At 37.0% G+C, this 14,759-nt stretch overlaps 1 protein-coding gene across 2 annotated transcripts in view; it reads right to left on the bottom strand.

The window, feature by feature from the left end:
• The window catches only part of LOC138713147 (uncharacterized), a 15,282-nt gene extending 1,353 nt beyond the window's left edge, over positions 1–13,929 (bottom strand). Inside the window, exons 1-4 of one of the 2 annotated variants that reach the window (XM_069844968.1) lie at positions 13,886–13,929; positions 7,933–8,327; positions 4,540–4,806; positions 1,120–1,439 (exon numbers count right to left, since the gene is read on the bottom strand). In XM_069844968.1, the coding sequence (XP_069701069.1) occupies positions 1,120–1,439; positions 4,540–4,806; positions 7,933–8,260 (915 nt within the window). In that variant the 5' untranslated portion in view covers positions 8,261–8,327; positions 13,886–13,929. Of the gene's footprint in view, positions 1–1,119; positions 1,440–4,539; positions 4,807–7,932; positions 8,328–8,427; positions 8,589–13,885 lie in introns of those variants that run through there. The other variant, XM_069844969.1, reaches the window with a different exon arrangement.
• Positions 13,930–14,759: the final 830 nt, after the last annotated feature.

Below are 14,759 nucleotides of genomic sequence, written 5' to 3'. Positions count from 1 at the left end.
TATGTTCCTCTCTCAAAGTGAGAGTCCAAGTTTCACAACAATAAAGAACAACCGGAAATATAACTGTTTTATAAATTCTAACTTTCAGATTTTTTGACAACAGACTGGATTATAAAAGCTTCTCAACAGAATAATAACACGCATTTCCCATATTTATTCTGCGTTTAATTTCCTCCCGAGTATCATTTATATTTGTTACTGTTGCTCCCAGGTATTTGAATTTTTTCACCTCTTCAAAAGACAAATTTCCAATTTTTATATTTCCATTTCGTACAATATTCTCGTCACGAGACATAATCATATACTTTGTCTTTTCGGGATTTACTTCCAAACCTATCTCTTTACTTACTTCAAGTAAAATTTCCGCGTTTTCCCTAATCGTTTGTGGATTTTCTCCTAATATATTCACGTCATCCGCATAGACAAGCAGCTGATGTAACCCGTTCAATTCCAAACCTTTTCTGTTATCCTGGACTTTCCTAATGGCATAATCTAGAGGAAAGTTAAAAAGTAAAGTTGATAGTGCATCTCCTTGCTTTATCCCACAGTGAATTGGAAACGCATCTGACAGAAATTTATCTATACGGACTCTGCTGTACGTTTCACTGAGACACATTTTAATTAATCGAACTAGTTTGTTGGGAATACCAAATTCAATAAGAATATCATATAAAACTTCTCTCATAACCGAGTCATATGCTTTTTTGAAATCTATGAATAACTGATGCACTGTACCCTTATACTCCCATTTTTTCTCCATTATCTGTCGAATACAAATCTGTATAAAAATTGTTTTATAAGAAATATTTCATACGTGTTTTGGGAAAGCCATTGATTGAATTTGCAATACACTCAGTCAATTTAATACAGCAGCAGTGTATTATGATAATAAATTATTGAAATAATTTTAGTTTTGTCTTTTAAGTGGGCAGAAATTTGATTCGTACAAATATAACAAAATATGTAAAGCCGGTCGTCCAACTTCATGTCCAGGGACTAATACTATTGATGAAGGCATATCGTTACTTCAAAATTCCTATCAAGAGTCAGAGACATAATGTCATGTACAAACTTTTAATCTGGATTTAAGATAATATTATATTGCCTTACGCTCCTGACCTGTAACATTCTGTCCATGTTATTCATGCGTACTTCCAGGGTAGCACTGGTGGTTATGAAATAGTGAAGATCTATGACCGGCGAGCCCCAGTAAGCCAGCTGGAAGTCCACAAGTCGAGCCCTGCTTCCGTCCCTGCTGAACTGGATATTGTTGACCCACAAGTCAGAGTGGGTCAGCACGTTAAACGATGAGTCGTCGCGTTCAATGGTTTGTTGAACCAGCTTCATCACGTCGGGTATCTGGCGACGCAGGACGTCTGCGTACTTCTTGAAATCCTCCGACCACGTGTCCAGTTCTTCTACCAGGGTCGTCGCCATTCCTGACATACGTATGAAACCAGTTTAACATATAGTTATGTTCGTAATTATTTCCAACGCCTATTTTAAGTTTTAATAACGAGTGCCGAAGCTCTTAAGAGAGTTTTGAGTCTTAGCCTACCCAAAAAATTTGAGTTATATTTAGTAACAGTATAAGTTTGTAATAACGATGTATCATGTATCGTAACACATGTTTCACTCCGATCCTCTTGGCAGTTATTCCAGAATGGACAGTTCAGTGCGAGAGGCTTGTGGCAGAAGCCTTGTAGCGACGCGCGACAGCCTTATTCACAGGCAGCGGTACCCGTAAGTTTGAGGGAAGTCGGGGGAGGAGAGGGCGTCGATTTGCTACGACTCAGCAGCAGAGGCGTGGCTACCCCCTACATCGTGATATAATACGCCGCGCTTTTTGGTGTTCTATGAATGCGCTGCGTTATTGATTGTTAGCTTAATCAAAAGTACATGCATGTGTGTTACATACTAATTTTGTATAAAATGGCTCATAATGAGAGAAGTATTTGCAGAATTAAAAGAGAATCCGTTTTCAAGTTAGGCGTATGAAACAAAATGAGCTTACAAAGACAGAATGTTAAAATGTTATGTTTTATTTAACGACGCTCGCAACTGCAGAGGTTATATCAGCGTCGCCGGATGTGCCGGAATTTTGTCCCGCAGGAGTTCTTTTACATGCCAGTAAATCTACTGACATGAGCCTGTCGCATTTAAGCACACTTAAATGCCATCGACCTGGCCCGGGATCGAACCCGAAACCTTAGGCATAGAAGGCCAGCACTATACCAACTCGCCAACCAGGTCGACACAACAACAAAGATAGAAGATCAACACTATATCTACATATTAAAATAGCGTTTGGAGGAAGAGAAAATAGAAAATTTCAATTTTCAATTGTTTGTATGCATCTGAAATCTGACTAGTGTAATATGTATCTAGTCGGCGATGTATGCAATGGAGGGGGAAAGAAACTGACCATCCCATCCCATTATCTCTTGGCTTAGTTGCCTCATAAGTGGTGCCTTCTTGGTATTACCACAGTCTAGTATATACAGTCACGAAGCTTGAATTTATGAGGGTACTGGAAATAATAGACTGTGCAGGTACTATTTAGCATTTTCTGTAACGAGGCGATAGTAGCGATCCTAGTGGTTAGCAACTATCTATGGATGCATATTTATTATGTATTGAGCTTCGTGACTGTATATACTAGACTGGTATAACTTGTAAATTTCAGACGTGTCTTCGGACAGTTAATTAAACAATAAAATAACAATTTTATAAGAAATATCCTTGGCTAACAGGGTGCTCTAAGACAAATAAGTTATATTGCTATACCTGTATTTTGTTTGGGAGTGAAAATTAATGGTCATCATCTTCTTGTGGGGTCCGTGTCAAAAAACATTTTTACAGAAAAGCCGAGAAACATCTGCTCTATAAAAATATATAAGGTAAGCAGATTTTTTCAGCCTATCCAATATTTACACCTTAGCTTTGCCACTGAGTTTTATATATGGGGAGGGGGGTCAGAAACAATGGGGTATAAGTACACTTAAGTTATTTTTCAAAAAATGTGGTTGAAAGTACTTAAGATTTCGTAAATTCTGTGAAATTTTTTATTTAAATTTTAGTGTATGATATGGTTAAAAGATGCATCCCTTTGCCACTAAAATTTTGAATGTTTTAGCTTTCCCTGGATGTACCTAACTCATGTTCTTAGAAATGTCATTTGTACCCCTTTGCTTCTGATACCCTATGACTTTACCGCTAAGAATAAGGAAATTGGTTGAATGTTCCATAATACTTGCTAAAAATGTCATTGGTAATGGCATGCAACTTTCTTTTTCTATCCTAAATAATTTGTCTGCAGAAGAATCCAGAGAGAGGAGCTGAAGCTACTTTACAATTAACCAGAGGAACGCACTATTAAGAATCTTCGACACATCCCTAGATACAGTTCCTTACGAATGATTTCCTGAGGCTGTATACTTCTAAAGAACTACAGTCATGTTTCAGATACTTGCGCTTTAGGATGAAAATGATATCAACTTGATACGTTCCTTCCAGGATTATGGAACTGCTATGATTCAGTTCTACAGGTCTTTTCCAGAAGTAACATAGCCTAATAGTACATTATGCAACGAGCCTGTAATGGTAGTAATTAAGACGCGAGTATGTTTGTTTATGAAACGAGCGCAAGCGAGTTTCATAATTTTCATACGAGCGTCTTAATTACCACTATAGGCAAGTTTCATACGACTTTTTATGCTCGACCATATTTCTAACTTGAAATTATTCATAAGTATTCATGTTATGGTTATGTAAGTAAGGAGAGGAACTGACCTGAATTGTGAGATGTGCGCAGACGCGAAAGTATTGATGTTTTCCGAGGCAAGAATGTCATTGACCTTGATATAATCTAGAGAATAACATGAAGATTAGTCTTGATATAACCTGGAAATTGATTTAGAATTGAAAAACGAGATGGCAAATTGAATTTATTTGAATATTATTTACAATTAACGCTAATTATTATAGTAACAGAACATAACCTTCTGCGACTGTATTGGATTTCCAGCCTCCGTGACTATTCGCTAATTGTCTTTCGATTGCATATCCGAGAATAATCGATACTTGCGGTTTTATAATGGTACAATGGTGATTTCTCATTGGCTGAACAACTGAATTATAATGAATAGGTGTACTTTAATGAGGTACATTAAAGGGATACTATCAGGTGTATAATTACTAGGCCTACATTTCGGCATGGTCGAGCATAAAAGATTTGCACAATAAATTCTGAGTTGTAATTTTCTCACAGAAACACAAAAACAGGCTGATACAGAAACAATGTTGAATCAACTTCATCGTGGAAAATAATTAAGGAAATAGTATAAAAATAGACTATAATGGTGACATTAGGCCTATTACTATTTATTGTTATCATTATTATTATTACTATTTGTGTGCAGGTGGTTATAAATTGTAAACATATAATTTATTGGCAGCCACTGCAGTGGATTGTGTCTCCGTATAAGCTTAACTTATCTGTTCAATTCAATAAGAAAATCAATTATTAATGTAGCCTACCTGAGAAGAATTTTGACCAAGCACTGACCGTGCCTGGATCATGGTAGAAGCTTACGAGGAACTTCTTTATGGACTCTGGGTACCGTTGGTTCAGGATTACTGACGCGGCGTGAAACCTGGCTATGGTACGCATGACGAGCAGACAGTGCTGCAGGTCCAGTCCAACACGACGGTTCTCCATCTTGAATCCTAGAGCCGTCAGATCCTCCATCACTACGAAGGCTTTGCAGGCATAGTAACATTTCGGAGCCAGAGGTTGGAAACTGTCTGCAGGGAACAATCAACGTTTTTCATTCAACAGATATCATTCCGAAAATTCCTTTATATGTATAAGAATTGCTAAATCTATATATATATATATATATATATATATATATATATATATATATAAACTATACATATATACTACACATATATACACGTGACGTCATCAATTTTGCAAATAGCACTTTAATCATGTTACATTGATTACACATATTAAGACGAGTTCAGAAATGTATTACAATATCACCTTCCTAATCAATAACAACAACAAAACGAAACAAAAACGTACTTCCAATGTGATAATGTTATGCTTTGAGAGTCACAGAAAATGTTCCAAATTGTGACTATTCACATTAATTCGAAGGACCGTATGACTGCCGGGGATGTTGCTGGCTGAATGGACACACAAGCCTGTCGAATGCGTTGCTGAATGTCGTATGGTGTTGTCAGAATGTTCTGGTACACGCTGTCCTTTACAGTTCCCCACAGGAAGAAGTCAAGTGGCGACAGGTCCAGAGAACGTGCAGGCCACTGTACGTGGATTGTCGCGTCGACAGTTATTGTGACTTGTTTACATGTTAAGACAGCAAACACACAACACACGACGTGTACGGACGTCAGTCGTCTTTCGTTTTGTGTAAGTTAATGCACAAGATGAATGGGGCACCACAACAAACGGCACGTTCTGCTGGCATTCATTTTGCATTTTGTTGTTGTTATTGATTGTGAAGGTAACATTGTGATACATTTTTGAACTCGTCTTAATGTGTGTAATCCATATAACATGATTAAAGTGTGTAGTGCTATTTGAAAAATTGATGACTTCACGTGTATCTTGTACCATAATGTATTTACATGCACTAAATCCCTACAGTGTTCTTAGTCCGTCGTTCTAACATAACTCTCAAAAACAATATATATATATATATATATAGCTTCAGACCGCTAATTAAATCAAGTATACTGCATTCGAAGAGTCTCTATGTGCTGTAACCAATGAAACAATTGGAACAACTGTAACTTTCTAAAATATCTCCGAGCCTACCGCACGTCACACAGAAAGCACGGTGAGATAAGGAGAAACAAACAAGTGTTTCTATAGCACGGATTGTTATGCGTGTATGTCAAAACTAAAAAAATCGACTATTCATCTCTCTGTATGTAGCTCTTCTATTCCAGTGAAGTAAATGAGTCTGATATTAACAGTGGGTGGTTGTTTTTCATTTCAGCAGTATGAAGAATTTTTTTTCAAACAGATAATGCCGACACACCTGTCTCTTCCACCCGCAAGTCTGCTTCCAGGAATCGAAATCGTTACCGTAACGATCATCAAGCTTGGAGATATTCTGTGACCACTGTAATCGTGGCGGTTTAGAATCGCTTTTTTCTTGTAACCGTTAAAGGATAAATCAAAGGTATTCGGAAAATTAAAAATACACCGAGTGCCGTTATTGGGAGAATGTAAAGTTAAAACCCTCCACTCTAAATGTCATAACGACCAGTAGAAGTCACGAAGGTACAGTTCCATACTTTCACGACTTACGCTTTATAATAAGGTAGTGTGATCGACACCACTTTCAGACCGCTTTACCCTTTACAGCAAACTAAGTTGAATACACTGGCGTATAATACGTTTTTGCAACGTCACCAAATGGAATTGACAGGACGTTCCAGTACTTAGATGTTTGTTCTACAAACTGAGCTATACGACCGCCATGAAGTAACAATACACCATTACTTACTTACAAATGGCTTTTAGGGAACCCGGAGGTTCATTGCCGCCCTCACATAACCCCTCTATCGGTCCCTATCCTGTGCAAGATTAATCCAGTCTCTATCATCATATCCCACCTCCCTCAAATCCATTTTAATATCACCCTCCCATCTACGCCTCGGCCTCCCCAAAGGTATTTTTCCCTCCGGCCTCCCAACTAATACTCTATAAGCATTTCTGGATTCGCTCGTATGTCCTACATGCCCTGTCTGGATTTCATGTTCCTAATTATGTCAAGTGAAGAATACAATGCATGCAGTTCTGCTTTGTGCAACGTTCTCCATTCTCCTGTAACTTCATCCCTTTTGGCCCCAAATATTTTCCTAAGAACCTTATTCTCAAACACCCTTAATCTCTGTTCCTCTCTCAAAGTGAGAGTCCAAGTTTCACAACCATACAGAACAACCGCTAATATAACTGTTTTATAAATTCTAACTTTCAGATTTTTTGACAGCAGACTAGATGACAAAAGCTTCTCAACTGAATAATAACAGGAATTTCCCACATTTATTCTGTGTTTAATTTCCTCCATTTGTTACTGTTGCTCCAAGATTTTTTTAATTTTTCCACCTCTTCGAAAGATAAATCTCCAATTTTTATATTTCTACTTCGTACAGTATTCTGATCACGAGACATAAACGTATACTTCGTCTTTTCGGGATTTATTTCCAAACCTACCGCTTTACTTGCTTCAAATGAAATTTCCGTGTTTTCCCTAATCGTTTGTTGATTTTCTCCTAACATATTCACGTCATCCGCATAGATAAGAAGCTGATGTAACCCGTTCAATTCCAAACTCTCTGTGTCATCCTGAACTTTCTTAATGGCATATTCTAGAACGAAGTTAAAAAGTAAAGGTGATAGTGCATCTCCCTGCTTTAGCCCGCAGTGAATTGGAAAAGCATCAGATAGAAACTGGCCTATACGGACTCTGCTGTAAGTTTTATTGAGACACATTTTAATTAATCGAACTAGTTTCTTGGGAATACCAATATAGCAAATTAAAAATCACCGTTGCCTTCGAATAACAATTGATCGGTTATTGTTGAAAGGAAATAAGTCCACTTTTTAAAGTTTTGAGATAATAAAAAAAACTGATTTGTGAATAATCTATCGAAGATTAAACCAAAATATATTGTACATATGAAATATATGTGTACAATATATTTTGGTTTAATCTTCGATAGATTATTCACAAATCATTTTTTTTTTTCGATTATCTCCAAACTTTAAAAAGTGGACTTAGTTCCTTTCAACAATAACCGATTCAATTGTCTAACTCACAACTAGTAACCGAATATAAATTTAAAAATTATTACACATTTAGCGGGAAACGAGGGAAGTGTATGCTTTACCTGGCATGGCCTTCTGTAGAAGGGCGTGTATTTTAGGCAAGATATCGCTGTATATCTCCTTTTCTTTCTTGTAGATGATGCTATTCTTCATGATATCGGCAGCCTCTCCCCCTTCCATGCAGATTTTAACGAGAAGAGGAAATACGTCACCTCCTTTGACCTTCACTTTCAACCGCTGAATACTGCTCAGGTAGTTATCGCCTTTGGCCGTGGAAACTTCTACACCTACGTCCGTCACAGTTACTTCGCCGTGGTATTCCCGTAGCCACAATTCCAATCTTTTCTTGTCAACCCATGGTGGAGATACGAGTGCTTCGGTTGTTGTCATGGTGACCTACAAGATCTGGATCTTGAAGAATAAGTAGTTTTCACTTAACTGATAGATGACTGCAAATCTGAAAAGAATTTTAGAAGGTGAGACTGTGAACTCCACTTTTGTGTTTTTATATTTCCTGATTATAGTAAGTACAAAGATAAAGTAGTTTGAGTCCACACCTGATGGCCTGGGTTTCGATTCCCGGTCGGAGCAAGTTACTTGGTTGAGGTTTTCTCCGGGGTTTTCCCTCAACCAATATGAGCAAATGCTGGATAACTTTCGGTGCTGGACCCCGGACTCATTTCACCGACATTATCACCTTCATCTCATTCAGAAGCTAAATAACCTAAGATGTTGAAAAAGCGTCGTAAAATAACCTACTAAAAATAAAGTAGTAGTCTGATATAGCAAAACATGGATTTTCATATTTTCGCGGAAATACAATTTTTCAACACTCCCAATTACTCACCATTTCATAGAAGCTGCTGGTAATGCTCTTCATTACCGAAATGTAGCCATAATTAGTAATTTTAAAATCATTTATGATTTAGACTGACTTCTTGGGAGGTTATCAGAGTACCAAATTTGAGGCATGTCATGACAACTTTCATTTTCAAAGTTAAGCGATAATATCACGAGATATCTTATGTCATATGGCATCCAGTGTATATTGTTGCAACACTAGATGGTAGTGTGATGTATGGTTATCGTACAGAGAGCAATGTGATTTCAGTTGTGAATCGACCGCCGTGTCGTGCACCATTGCACGAGTATGTGATCGTATCACTAAATGAGTATGATATGGTTATCGCAGAGAGAGCAATGTTATGCGTAATTCATAATGCAGTTGTGAGTCGACCGCCATGCACAATGGATGTGGCCCGGTGGGTTTTTGGGGTAGGTATGTATGCTGTAATGCTATTCCAACTACCGTAATGAATACGAGTAGCATGATACTGTGTCATGTTTGATAGCTACCTACCCTATCCTACACCCCTAGTAGACATAATGCGCTTTCAAGTAGCATATACATATAGTCTACTAGCCACCGGCGTGGCTCAGTCGGTTAAAGCGCTTGCCTGCCGGTCTGAAGTTGCGTTCGGGCGCGGGTTCGATTCCCGCTTGGGCTGATTACCTGGTTGGGTTTTTTCGAGGTTTTCCCCAACCGTAATGTGAATGCAAGGTAATCTGTGGCGAATCCTAGGCCTCATCTCGCCAAATATCCTCTCGATATCACCAATCTCATCGACGCTAAATAACCTAGTAGTTGATACAGCGTCGTTAAATAACCAACTAAAAAAATAGCCCATCCTACCCTTTAAAGTAGCATGTTACTGTGTCGTTTAGGAATGTTTTGATCCCTGCCTTACGCTATCCTACTAGTATACACAACCTGCCCTAACATTTGCATATTTCAATATTTCGAACCGCGCCCTTATTCTCACACAAAATAGTTGCTATGATCTATTCTCCACTTTCACTTTTATCACAGATAAAACTAGCACGCATGAAATCAGAAGAAGAATTTCAAATGTCATCCCACTTTTCTTCTCTTAGCACGCTACGTCACGGTTTTCGGGTTCCTCACTAAATCAGGCACTTCTGTATATTGTTACCCTGCAATTTCCTTCTTGATTTCCGCATCGGCTAAGTTTTAATGTATATAAATATCCCATATAAGACATATTGTTCCTGATAGGCATCGTTATCTAGGCGTTATCACACTGAACAACTGGCCGAAAACAACTCACGACCTTATATTTAGTATAAGAGTGACTTAAAGCACTGTTCATCTAACTTGAAGGCACGTGACTTAACAATACTATATGAAGTCTCCTAAATTTACGGAGCAAACTAACTCTCTGGACTGTTGATGAATTTGAAGTTTTCTAAATTTACAGAGCGAACTCTCTGGACTGTTGATGAATCTGAAACCTCCTAAATTTACAGACCAAACTTAACTCTTTGGACTGTTGATGAATCTGAAACCTCCTAAATTTACAGAGCAAACTTAACTCTGTGGACTGTTGATGAATCTAATGCCTCATAAATTTACGGAGCAAACTTAACTCTGTGGACTGTTGATGAATCTGAAACCTCCTAAATTTACAGAGCAAACTTAACTCTGTGGACTGTTGATGAATCTGAAACCTCCTAAATTTACAGAGCAAACTTAACTCTGTGGACTGTTGATGAATCTGAAACTTCCTAAATTTACAGAGCAAACTTAACTCTGTAGACTGTTGATGAATCTGAAGCCTCCTAAATTTACGGAGCAAACTTAACTCTGTGGACTGTTGATGAATCTAATGCCTCCTAAATTTACGGAGCAAACTTAACTCTGTGGACTGTTGATGAATCTGAAGCCTCCTAAATTCACGGAGCAAACTTATATCTGTGGACTATTGATGATGATGAAGCCTCCTAAATTTACGGAGCAAACTTAACTCTGTGGACTGTTGATGAATCTGAAGCCTCATAAATTTACGGAGCAAACTTAACTCTGTGGACTGTTGATGAATCTGAAGCCTCCTAAATTTACGGAGCAAACTTAACTCTGTGGACTGTTAATGAATCTGAAACCTCCTAAATTTACAGAGCAAACTTAACTCTGTGGACTGTTGATGAATCTGAAACCTCCTAAATTTAAGAAGCAAAACTTAACTCTGTGGACTGTTGATGAATCTGAAGCCTCCTAAATTTACGGAGCAAACTTAACTCTGTGGACTGTTGATGAATCTGAAGCCTCCTAAATTTACGGAGCAAACTTAACTCTGTGGACTGTTGATGAATCTGAAGCCTCCTAAATTTACGGAGCAAACTTAACTCTGTGGACTGTTGATGAATCTGAAGCCTCATAAATATACGGAGCAAACTTAACTCTGTGGACTGTTGATGAATCTGAAGCCTCATAAATTTACAGAGCAAACTTAACTCTGTGGACTGTTGATGAATCTGAAGTCTCATAAATTTACAGAGCAAACTTAACTCTGTGGACTGTTGATGAATCTGAAGCCTCATAAATTTACAGAGTAAACTTAACTCTGTGGACTGTTGATGAATCTGAAGCCTCCTAAATTTACGGAGCAAACTTAACTCTGTGGACTGTTGATGAATCTGAAGCATCCTAAATTTACGGAGCAAACTTAACTCTGTGGACTGTTGATGAATCTGAAGCCTCCTAAATTTACGGAACAAACTTAACTCTGTGGACTGTTGATGAATCTGAAGCCTCATAAATTTACGGAGCAAACTTAACTCTGTGGACTGTTGATGAATCTAATGCCTCATAAATTTACGGAGCAAACTTAACTCTGTGGACTGTTGATGAATCTGAAGCCTCCTAAATTTACAGAGCAAACTTAACTCTGTGGACTGTTGATGAATCTGAAGCCTCATAAATTTACGGAGCAAACTTAACTCTGTGGACTGTTGATTAATCTAATGCCTCATAAATTTACGGAGCAAACTTAACTCTGTGGACTGTTGATGAATCTGAAGCCTCCTAAATTTAATTAGCAAACTTTACTCTGAGGACTGTTGATGAATCTGAAGCTTCATAAATTTACGGAGCAAACTTAACTCTGTGTATTGTTGATGAATCTGAAGCCTCCTAAATTTACGGAGCAAACTTAACTCTGTGTACTGTTGATGAATCTGAAGCCTCCTAAATTTACGGAGCAAACTTAACTCTATGGACTGTTGATGAATCTGAAGCCTCATAAATATACGGAGCAAACTTAACTCTGTGGACTGTTGATGAATTTGAAGTCTCCTAAATTTACGGAGAAAACTGTCTGGACTGTTGATAAATCTGAAGCATCCTAAATTTAAGAAGCAAAGCTTAACTCTCTGGACTGTTGATGAATTTGAAGTCTCCTAAATTTAAGAAGCAAAACTTAACTCTCTGGACTGTTGATGAATCTGAAGCCTCATAAATTTACGGAGCAAACTTAACTCTGTGGACTGTTGATGAATTTGAAGTCTCCTAAATTTACAGAGAAAACTGTCTGGACTGTTGATAAATCTGAAGCATCCTAAATTTAAGAAGCAAAACTTAACTCTCTGGACTGTTGATGAATTTGAAGTGTCCTAAATTTAAGAAGCAAAACTTAACTCTCTGGACTGTTTATGAATTTGAAGTCTCCTAAATTTAAGAAGCAAAACTTAACTCTCTGGACTGTTGATAAATTTGAAGTCTCCTAAATTTAAGAAGCAAAACTTAACTCTCTGGACTGTTGATAAATTTGAAGTCTCCTAAATTTAAGAAGCAAAACTTAACTCTCTGGACTGTTTATGAATTTGAAGTCTCCTAAATTTAAGAAGCAAAACTTAACTCTCTGGACTGTTGATAAATTTGAAGTCTCCTAAATTTGAGAAGCAAAACTTAACTCTCTGGACTGTTGATAAATTTGAAGTCTCCTAAATTTAAGAAGCAAAACTTAACTCTCTGGAGTGTTGATAAATCTGAAGCATCCTAAATTTAAGAAGCAAAACTTAACTCTCTGGACTGTTGATAAATCTGAAGCATCCTAAATTTAAGAAGCAAAACTTAACTCTCTGGACTGTTGATAAATCTGAAGCATCCTAAATTTAAGAAGCAAAACTTAACTCTCTGAACTGTTGATAAATCTGAAGCATCCTAAATTTAAGAAGCAAAACTTAACTCTCTGGACTGTTGATAAATCTGAAGCATCCTAACTTTAAGAAGCAAAACTTAACTCTCTGGACTGTTGATAAATCTGAAGCATCCTAAATTTAAGAAGCAAAACTTAACTCTCTGGACTGTTGATAAATCTGAAGCATCCTAAATTTAAGAAGCAAAACTTAACTCTCTGGACTGTTAATAAATCTGAAGCATCCTAAATTTACGGAACAAACTAACTCTCTGGAGTGTTAATGAATCTGAAGCCTCCTAAATTTACAGAGCAAACAAACTTTCTGGACTGTTGATGAATCTGAAGCCCTTTAAATTTACATTTCATTGTGAAATTAATATCAACAGAATGAAATTAATCTACAGAAGTAATTCATAATACAACTACAGTAACAGTATATGCGGAAAGAAAGTATAAAATACTGAAACTGATTTACTTGTATCACACACACTGAAACGCTCAAACATTTGTCTAATTTCAGCGTAATAAAAACATCAGTGCCATGTTGAAAATGCAAAGTGGGCTATGGTACGAACCTCGCCAGCGATGTGATAATTCAACAAGACTGACAAACAAACAGATTTATATAAACAAATAATCATAATTACATTTCCGTTAACATAGATAATCATAACCCAACTGATTAAAGATTTCTGATATCAGAGATTGGTGTTCTAAGCTCGATATATTTCATGACAATTGCAGTGAGCGTTGCATCTGTTGGAAAAGTTTTCTCCTATTAATTCGGATTCCTCTGCTAGTTCTTATCCTACCGTTGCTCCGTTTTACCGAATCCCATTTCATCGTTTATGAATAGTTAGAAAAAAGATTTCAATTTTAAAAATTCCAATTCATTATCAAAATGTCTTTCACGAAAGTATTCTAACGATATTGTATTCTCTAAACTAATAGAAAACAAGCAGAATTCGACTTATATTTTATTACAAATGCTTAAACAAAGTTATGAAGAGTAGCTCACCTCTTTCTCTTCCGTTAAATCTTGCTCTGAAACTGTTATTTTGCGCAGCTCTTTTATATGCAGCTGATAAGCGAATAAAGCCCGCTGCTCTTGAAAGTTGCTTACATATTGCTAACTCATTCTGTTTTTCAAATTTCTATCATCATTGCTAATTTCAACACAAGCAAATGCTGATTACAATTTTGATTAGATAAATTTCAATCCCTACTAACAACTAGATAATTTTAGAAATGATCTAATTTATGACATCTATTAACTGCAATGGTTATCTAGCATCTGAATGATATGAAAGTAATAAAAGCAGCGAAATGGTGTTAACTGTTATTCTCCACACTAGTTACGTCACACAGAAAGTAGAAAAGAAAATAAGTAACAAGAAAAGTATGAAAGACTTTGTCTATCCAAACTTAAAATCAGCCATAAGACCTATACCACATGGTCCCACCATTCCCGTACCTAAACCGCCCCTTGCTTAACATCATCATCATTATCATTATCATCATAATCATCATCATCATCATCTGAATCTTCAGACCATTATTACGATTCGTCACCCACATGACTACCAAAGTAGTTTACATAAGAAGAACTGAATGACTTGGTCTGAGATTTGGGTCTCTCAAAAAGAATCTGCACAAGTTTTTAGGTCTCGAATAAATGAAAAACATTTGTTTACTCAAGGCACAACATTCTACTGGTTGCGAACAAGAGAAACAGAATTTCGCGAATATTTCACCAAAAAAGGCTGTCTTGTTTATTGCAAAAACATTAAAGGTGTATTATCAAAATTTGGAGACACAAACAACACTTCCGAATTGAGGTTATTTATTGATTCCAACAAAAGGAGCTCGAAGGCTGTACTTCTACACAATGG

Source organism: Periplaneta americana, chromosome 14 (genome assembly GCF_040183065.1).
Source record: "Periplaneta americana isolate PAMFEO1 chromosome 14, P.americana_PAMFEO1_priV1, whole genome shotgun sequence".
Classification (NCBI taxonomy): Eukaryota; Metazoa; Arthropoda; class Insecta; order Blattodea; family Blattidae; genus Periplaneta; species Periplaneta americana.
The sequence above is the reverse complement of the archived record's forward strand: the minus strand, read 5'-3'. Positions and strand labels throughout refer to the sequence as shown.